The 8,800-nt window shown below is 39.7% G+C and overlaps 1 protein-coding gene across 2 annotated transcripts in view; it reads left to right on the top strand.

Annotated features, from left to right (window-relative positions):
• Window positions 1–8,750, top strand: part of LOC102310945 (ADP-ribosylation factor-binding protein GGA1) — a 13,356-nt gene extending 4,606 nt beyond the window's left edge. The window contains exons 1-15 of one of the 2 annotated variants that reach the window (XM_005924945.3): window positions 199–436; window positions 543–641; window positions 936–1,059; window positions 2,130–2,230; window positions 2,521–2,601; window positions 3,093–3,230; window positions 3,341–3,422; window positions 3,508–3,618; window positions 3,740–3,883; window positions 4,854–4,897; window positions 5,114–5,304; window positions 5,406–5,677; window positions 5,787–5,956; window positions 6,140–6,250; window positions 7,005–8,750. In XM_005924945.3, coding sequence (XP_005925007.1) covers window positions 422–436; window positions 543–641; window positions 936–1,059; window positions 2,130–2,230; window positions 2,521–2,601; window positions 3,093–3,230; window positions 3,341–3,422; window positions 3,508–3,618; window positions 3,740–3,883; window positions 4,854–4,897; window positions 5,114–5,304; window positions 5,406–5,677; window positions 5,787–5,956; window positions 6,140–6,250; window positions 7,005–7,115 — 1,794 coding nt within the window. In that variant the 5' untranslated portion in view covers window positions 199–421 and the 3' untranslated portion in view covers window positions 7,116–8,750. Of the gene's footprint in view, window positions 1–198; window positions 437–542; window positions 642–935; window positions 1,060–2,129; window positions 2,231–2,520; window positions 2,602–3,092; window positions 3,231–3,340; window positions 3,423–3,507; window positions 3,619–3,739; window positions 3,884–4,853; window positions 4,898–5,113; window positions 5,305–5,405; window positions 5,678–5,786; window positions 5,957–6,139; window positions 6,251–7,004 lie in introns of those variants that run through there. The other variant, XM_005924944.3, reaches the window with a different exon arrangement.
• The last annotated feature ends 50 nt before the right edge of the window (window positions 8,751–8,800 follow it).

Here is an 8,800-nt window from a genome sequence, read left to right as displayed (position 1 = left end):
GGTTGGTGCCTGCCGTGGTGGTAATCCCCGAACCAAATGGTGGACACCAGAGGTGAAGGGAGCCACCAGGCTGAAGAAGGAGGCCTATCGGGCTTGGTTAGCCTGTGCTCAAGATCAATTTAAAAAAAATTACACTGACATTTTCCTCCTTGGAAGAAAAATGTAAAGACACAAGGTGGCTCAAGAGATTTCCACAGTACTGTAAATTTGCTGATGCCAGTGGCAGATGTTGGTTCAAAAAATTGGTAGTGTTTAAAACCAGAATTTTATAATTAGTATATCACTAAAAATTTAAATTAAGGTGTTGTACAACCTCCTAAGTCTGTCACTGTAGTGAAACCTTTTTGTTTGTTTTCTCAGGCCTCAGCTTGCAACCAGACTTCTGGCACATAAAATTCAGTCTCCTCAGGAGTGGGAGGCGATGCAAGCGCTAACGGTAAGATCGTCCTGCACACAGCATCAACAAGTGCAAAGGTCTGTAGGATGTCATGTTAAACTCTGCATGTCTGTGCAAATGTAAAACCAACAACCTTTGAACACAGGTTCTTGAGACGTGCATGAAGAACTGTGGAAAGCGATTTCATAGTGAAGTGGGGAAGTTTCGCTTTCTCAATGAGCTAATCAAAGTGGTTTCACCAAAGGTAACGACTGTTGTTCTATGTTTTGCCTCACCAGTTTGGCTGTAACCAAAGATCCATGAGAAGGTTGTTATAGTTTAGTATAACTACTGAAAAATACATCTATTTGATGAATCTCACAAAAGATGGAGCTGTATTTAGTTTAGTTTGTTTGAAAACACAGCCTGGATAAGGTTTTAATGTTAAATCTTGTACCAAATAATTACTTTCTTCTGACCCAATTTCATTTTCATTTGTGAAAGAATAAGTCTGTTTTTCTTTAGCAGTAGTTAATATCCATTCCCCCTCTCTCTGTAGTATTTAGGAGCCCGAGCTCCAGAGGCAGTGAAGAAGAAGGTCTTAGAGATGATTTACAGCTGGACGGTGAGACTCCCAGATGAGACCAAGATATTGGAAGCATATCAGATGCTGAAAAAACAGGGTGAGCTCTCCTGATGTTTTAGAGTTTTATGTGTAACCATCAAGACAAATGACTTCTACAAAGTTTAAAATAATGAACTTATGTGAAAGCTCAGATTCAACCGTATTTTTCTTGTCTTGATGCTGTATGATGTTGGTGACACAGATGTCTTTAATAATGGTTGTCACAGCAGCCCTTCCTGTCTGCTGTTCAGGCCTTTTGTTTGTGAGAGGCAGCCAGTCAGGAAAAAGGTGCAGTGTGTCTCAAACTGCAGATTGCAAAGAGTAAAATTAGGCTGAATTAAAGATCCTTTTCTTGAGAACAAATAAGTGTTTTCTTATGATTCTGACTTTTATTTGACTTTAATTCTAGTTTTAATCATGTTAAAAAAATGTGGCTTGTGGATCGTTGGATTCTTTTGGTTTCTGACGTGTGGAATACCAGAAAAAGTTTGAAGGGAAGGTGGGCCTAAAGGTAGAGGACATAGGGCTGTATTGAGGTCCAGCATAACATAAAATGTCATTATTTTGAACTGTTAATCATGCAAAGCTACTCCACCTGTTTGAAGAATGAAAAATAATAGGCCCCCTTTAACAGTCTATTGTTCTCCGTGGTTGCACATTAGTTCATCGTACATGTTTTATGGATGTTTTTAGTTCCCCCCTTTTTTTTTTTAGTGTTAATGTATTTTTTGGTTCCCCATTCTTTTTGATTAGTAGGGAGAATGTGTCAGTTCTCCTTTCTGGCACAAGCATGAGACTGATGTCCTTAGTCATGGTCATCTGAACCCAGTCTGATTGCAGAAACAGACTTTCCCCTCCAATAGCTGTCATAAGTTCCTGGATTATATTAGCATCAAACTTGTTTTTTGTAGTTTTTTTTTTTTATATTTGAAGACTCATTTAAAATAATTTAATGGGTGTAGAGTATTAAAGCAGTAGTATCACAGGCATCGTAGTTGAAACAGAGGTCAAGGTGACCGCGATTCTTTATCTGTGATTTATAAATAGAACCGATATTTAAAACGCAGGTGGCCCTCTCAATAGATGTTGTATTTTTCAAAGGTTAATGAGTGTTCTTGTTTTTTCCAGGCATTGTCAAGCAGGATCCTGTGCTTCCCGTTGACAAGCCCCTCCCACCCCCTCCACCCAGAGCCAAAAGTGCCATCTTTGAAGATGAGGAGAAATCCAAGGTGTATATATTACACAAGTAATCAGGACGCACCAATCACATCCGATAGACTTGTGAAATCATGGATGTGTATTCCTGCACCAACGAGTTGACATTTCAGGTTTTAGAAACAAATCCGTCATTCATTTTCTGTCCTAGGATGGGCTTTGTTCCAACAGAATCATCACGAGTTTGTTTCCCATCAAATGATGTAAAGTTGAACTCCTGGGAAAAACTGGGGGAGCAGCAGTTTAAAGAATTCTCTTCCTCTTTCCTTTCCTCTCCTGCTTCTGTCTCATCCTGTTTTTATAGACGCTGTCCCGCTTGTTGAATAGCACTCACCCTGAAGATTTAAGAGCAGCAAACAAGCTCATTAAGGAAATGGTCCAAGAGGTGAGTCATCGGCTTTGTTTGCTGCGTGAGGTTTACAACATGTGCTCTCACATACATGTCCCTTTGTTTGACTCGGTCTTCTTCAGCTTTTATGGACATGGTGTATTCATTTAATATTTATGGCTTTAGTGAAATGATCAAACATCAAGACTTAAATGTTTTAATAAATTATTGAGAATGACTGTGCAGAGTAATAAAAAACTAATACTGATCCCACTGATCAAGATTAATGACAGTCAATCAGATGCCACGCATGAATTTTGGTGAAATAAAACTTAAATTCATTATTAAATGACTTAATTATAGGGTTTTAAAATGTGCACTTGCTTTACTTTCATATTTTGTGGCATTAAATATTAGTCGTGAGCTATAAGATGATATTTATTATCATTACATCTGTCCTTCATGGCCTGATTGAGTGAAAAAATTAAGGTCCGCAAAAGTTTCTTTTGATCTTGGGCACTGTGTGATCTCACCGAACGTTTCGTTAGGACCAAAAACGAGTGGAGAAAGTGTCGAAGCGAGTGAATGCCATCCAGGAGGTGAAGGAGAGCGTCAGCCTGCTGAGCCAGCTGCTGGAGGGCTACAATAAGGAGAGCTGTTCCCAGAGCAACCAGGAGCTCATTAAGGTTTGTAGGACGCAGCACATTAAAAAGAGCTGCTGCAGGTCTCGTGCTCCCACTGGTACTGCTCAGCGGGTGTGTGATTTTAGGGTTTCATGATGTATTTTTTATTGCAGGATCTCTACAATCGCTGTGAGAAGATGAGGCCTACCCTATTCCGATTAGCGAGTGACACTGAGGATAATGATGAAGCTTTAGGTAAGATTGTTACCTATACAAACAGATAAAAATTAGGCCTCAAAGGGTAAAATTTTTGTCTTACTGATTAGTTTTCTGCTTACAGCGGATATCTTGCAGGCCAATGACAGTTTGACGCAGGTCATTAATCAGTACCGACAGCTCGTAAAGGGAGAGGATGTGTCTAAAGATGTCATAAACTCGTCTTTACAACCAGGTGGGTGCCTTCAAAGTCACAGCTGAAGATTGCAATAAAGTCTTATTTACCATCTATTTGAGTTTACCCTAATTCTCCCTCAGTTTCTGAGTCACAAATGAGTATTTTCTTTCCAAATCAGGCAACAGTAGCTCAGCACTTGTGGATCTGACAGGCCTTAACATATCAGCCAACACCGCACCGTCTAACACAGACTCCTCCAGCCTGCAACTTCTGACTCAGAATATGGGCTTGAGCCTCTTGGATGATGAGCTCATGTCACTTGGTAAGCAGGAAAAATCATGTGGTTTGTGAACAAAAAGTTAGAAAGCCAGGAAGCACATCCCAGTCTGCTCAGCACAATTCTGCCTTATTTTCCACTGATTCAAGCGCAGCATCCTGCAGAGACAGACCTCCTCTGTGATCCTGACCTCATTTTCCAGAGACACCTGTGTATAGACATAATTAAGGAAAATACGAAAGAGTGAAACATAAAGTTTTTAGATTTTTGTTAGCGCTCATTTAGTTTTTAGGCAGCACAATTGGAACTTTTTTCATTATTTGAGTCAAGCTTTTCTGCATTTAACGTGAATAATGGCTACAGCTAATGTTAGAAAGTCTCGTCACTTGAAATGCCAAGTGCTGCAGAGCAGAGGTCATTGGGCTGTTTTCAAGTAGACTTTTTTTTTTAAAATAAGAATCATGCATTTCTGCTCCTTTCTCCTTTATAAGGAGGACAATCCTACAGTTTCATTTAAGACTACAAAAACAGATGAGAAAAGTCACCTGTGATAAAATCCAATGTTCTGTAATAAATTTTGAACAAAATTATACACATTAATGTGATCTAATACCTAGCGGAAAAGAAATGTGTTGCTGGCCAGATCACAACAAGTCTAGTCTCTTTCCCTTACACTACAGTCTTATACTGTACTATGTAAAAGATTGATTTCACCATTTTCGATTCATAAAATTCATCAATGTTCAACAGGGCGTGACTCTAGTTAGAGCACATTATATGTAATCTGACTTCTTTCTGCACCAAGTCTCTTACTTAGTATATTATATTACACGTAACACAAAAAGGATGATAAAGCAGGGTAGTGTGGACATACCTTGTGTGTGTGTCTTCAGTTGCAGTGACTGTGTCTGTATATAGTGTGTGCTCTTTGTTTTTCCTTTAAAAAGGCTTCAGTGATTCCAAAACAATGACCTTAAATTGGATGTAATCTAACTTTTGTTGTCTGTTCTCTCAGGACTGAATGTAACCGAAAACGGTGACTCTCAGAACACTTTTCAGGTGCGAAGTAAGATAATACTTAATATGCTCACAGTAAAATTATTGTGTGACATGTTTAAAATCTTAAACTTACTTTACTGTTACCCAGCTGTGGTTCTAAATAAATCATAGCATGTAAAGATCTTACACAGTGGATTCCTGCCACTGGTTTAATTTTCTGTTTTATGCCATCTTCATCTCCTTTTACACTAAAATAACTCAGTTTTTCTCTCTCAGTCATCAGATATAACAGAGGTATCTACTCAATCTGCACCAGCTTCAGTGTTGCTACCAGCTGTAGTTCAGAAACCACAGGCTCCACCAGTAGAGGGGGCTACTGCTCCTCCTAGAGCCATGGAAGAGCTGGATCTGTTGGGAAAGGCACTGCTGCAGCAGTCTCTGCCTCCAGAGAGCCAGCAGGTCAAATGGTAAGTGCTTTTGTCATCACCTTTGTAGTGTAACGTGCTGTTGTTGGAATTTGACATGCGCAGAGCTGCCATATAACATGTCCTTGTTCTTTTTCATGTAGGGATAAGCTGCAGCCTCAATCAAGAGTCCCTTTACGAGATCTCCAGGCTAAATCCAGCTCAAAGCCCACACCTGCTGCGACTTCCACCTCCACCTCTAGTTCTGCTACTGCTCCTGGGGCCAGTTCCGTCATCCATTCAGAGCAGTCTGATGCTGTGCTGCTCTCCAATCTTACACTCACAGTTACTGACAAAGCCTCATTACCTACTGCTGACACTTACGACAGCATCTCTCTAGCTGATGTTACTGTGCCTCTGGAAATCATCAAACCTAGTAAGCACTGGAACAAAAAGTTAGCCTTAGTCATGAAAGGTTTTGTGAGCTAATATGGAGGTAACATAAATTTAAATCCTTTCTTTTGATTTATTTCAATCTATTTCAGGCACCTTGTTACCAGTCACTGTATTTGATAAGCACAGTCTCCGGGTTTTGTTCACTTTTGCCCGCGACTGCCCTCCATCACGACCTGACGTGCTGGTGGTGATCATCTCCATGCTGTCTTCAGCCCCTATTCCCGTTACCAACATCCGCTTCCAGGCAGCTGTGCCCAGAGTAGGTTCCTGTTTCCTGAAATTTGTACTGATGGTAGCAATGGCCATGTCTCATGCTTTTGATCCAGAAATTCTTCTTTGTTGAGATTAAGTCGATCTCTGTTATTAATTTGAGAGCTTTTGTTGTTTTAGCCAGCTGGAAAGCATGTAGGTTTTAATGTGTCAATGGGTGTACATTATCTAGGTGATGAAAGTCAAGCTTCAGCCTCCCTCCAGTACTGAGCTGCCCGCCTTCAATCCCATCTTGTCTCCAGCTGCCATCACACAGATTTTACTGCTAGCGAACCCTCACAAGGTAATCTACGTCTTCAACCGCATTGTTTATACACTGCACTTTGCTTGAGATCGCCTCTGGTCAGAATATGCATTTTATTCATTTTATACATTTACCAGTTACTCATCAGTGTTTTATCTACAGTAGATCAGTCAGCATGCCCCTCCACAGTTCGAGGTAGCAGGCAGGACTACTGTCACAGAAGCAAAGCTTGTGTTGTTTCTTTATGTGTACTGAGAATATTTTTCACTGCTTTAATTTGCTATAATTTCATTTAATTTGATAGCTTTCATTTGCAACACGACACTAAAGCGGTTATTTGCTCTAAAGGCAGACTCTTTTGGCAAAAAATGTACATTTATCTCAGAGCACGGGTTACTGTTTAACGTTTTAAAACACAAGTCGCAAACAAACCGATGAATGCAGCAATTGCCACGTTCTCTCAGGTAAAATTACTGTTATTTAAGGAGGCTGGTGGCTTTAAAGAGAACTTCCCTGTGCTTAATTGGTGTTTGTCTGAAGCTGTGAAAATACTGCAAATAAAACTGAAACACTTTAATTGACATTGTGTTTAGGTGGCTAAAATATATTTCTTTTTTACCTTCCTTGCAGCAGTATATTGCTCACCTTCTGTATCTGATCAAAATAAACTATGCCTTTTAAGGAGAAATGTTGATGATTGTATACTAAAAGTGCAAATGCAGCAAAGAACAGTGATAGGAGTGAAACTGCATATCACTGATGAGTTAACCTGTTTGCTTTTGTGTCGTCACAGGAGAAAGTCCGTTTGCGGTACAAACTAACTTTCAACCTGGGGGACAAATCTCACGATGAATCTGGTGACGTCGACCAGTTCCCACCTCCAAACACTTGGGGAAACCTTTAGTGTGAAGGACCAGTATCCTGTCATGTGATCTGCTGCTTCCTTTACATTTAGGTTGAAGCTTTCCCTCAATGCTGACTGAGGCCCGGAGACCTTTACGCTTCAGTGGTTTCAAACTCTGGAAGCAGTTGCGGGAACCAGCTTCCACCGCGTGCCTTGGTTCACAGCCTTTTTGTCCTTTTTTGATCATATCCATTTTTCCTGAGCGTTGTTGCTGATCGCTTTTCTTTTCCTGTCCAACAATCAGTCCAGCGCAGCGACATAAAGCCGACATGATTCAGTGCAGCGGCTTTTGGTAAAACATGTTTTAAAAATTGAATGTGTGCATTTGTCCAGTATACATACTGCAAAATGTTAACATGTAATAACAGCTCATATCTGACATTTATGTTAAAGGAGATGTTCGATCGGAGACTGCATTTCAGCAGATGTTTGAGCGTTCATGGCAGATCTGTCACTTCATACTCACTTAGGTCAGCTGAATGTTTCAAGTGAGGTTTTTAAACAATCTTACCAAAAGCCAGAAAACATTTTGTGATTTAGAATAGTCTTTGTTTTCTTATTCATTTCTTATCAAATGATGGAATTTAGCACAGCTTTGGTGCAACGCGTTAGCAAACCGCCTCCAGTTTAAATGAAAACTTGAAGAGGAAAATAAGACAAACGTTCATCTCCCACTTATGACACCACCGAAGACGTTTTCCATTTGAGCCAAGGGGTAGAGCTGTTTAGCGTATGAAGATAATGATCTGTAATGATGCAGTAACTAATTCAATGATGAATTGGAATGTGATTTATTTGTTTCCTTTTAAAGAATAGTCTGAGTTTTAATGTATTTGGAGGTATTACATATGGTTGGTGTGGGTGTCAAAGCTGTGAGAATGCGCCTGTTTTCATAGCAGCAGTGTTAGCGGGTCATAGTAGGAAAAGCACAGGTGTGACTGAAAACTCGAAGGAAAGCTTTGCTTTGTTCAGCTGGACCAATAAGTTTGGATTTGTGAGCCAGCATGGAGAATACCAGGACCCTGAAACTGAACCGGCTATTGTTTACTTTTTTGCTTTTTAAGATTATTTACAGCGGTGCTTTTTCTCCTGTTGCGTCAAAAGGCCCACAAATGAAATCGCTGCCTCTAAAAATATCTGCACTTTTGTGTTATTAAAAGATTGGGACACTTTATCACCTTATGTTACACTCAGGATTTTGAGTTAATCTTACATGCACTTATTGTGTCTAAATTTGGCAAATGAAATCATTCCCGTGTACACTACATGGTCCTTTCGTTTTTTTTATGCCTTTATATGGTTGATTGACCCAAAGATTGACCCGGTCTTGAGGTGACGTCACTGGCATCTGGTTTGATTCTGCCATGTGCCTGAGATGAAACCTTTTCTTTTTTTCCTTTTGTACATATATGTATACAAATGGCTGATCTGATCTTTGTTTTCATTTGTTCATATACTTACCGGGAAAGACTTTGTGAAACAAATGACACACAAAAGTGAATTCATGGGATTATTCTGATAACCACGGCTGTTGAGTTGATTGGAGCACAGTCTGTTAAGAGGCAATTTAAGAAATCACTCACTGTGTAATATTGATTCCGCTGTACATGTATTAAATTTAATTTGATAAATTGACCCATGTTAAACTGTGCAATTTTCTCTTTTTAAGATGGTTCTATGTTATA

Source organism: Haplochromis burtoni, unplaced genomic scaffold, assembly GCF_018398535.1.
Source record: "Haplochromis burtoni strain Fernald_Lab_line unplaced genomic scaffold, NCSU_Asbu1 Contig_70, whole genome shotgun sequence".
Taxonomy (NCBI): Eukaryota; Metazoa; Chordata; class Actinopteri; order Cichliformes; family Cichlidae; genus Haplochromis; species Haplochromis burtoni.
Note: the sequence above shows the minus strand (reverse complement) of the source record. Positions and strands in the feature narration are given on the sequence as shown.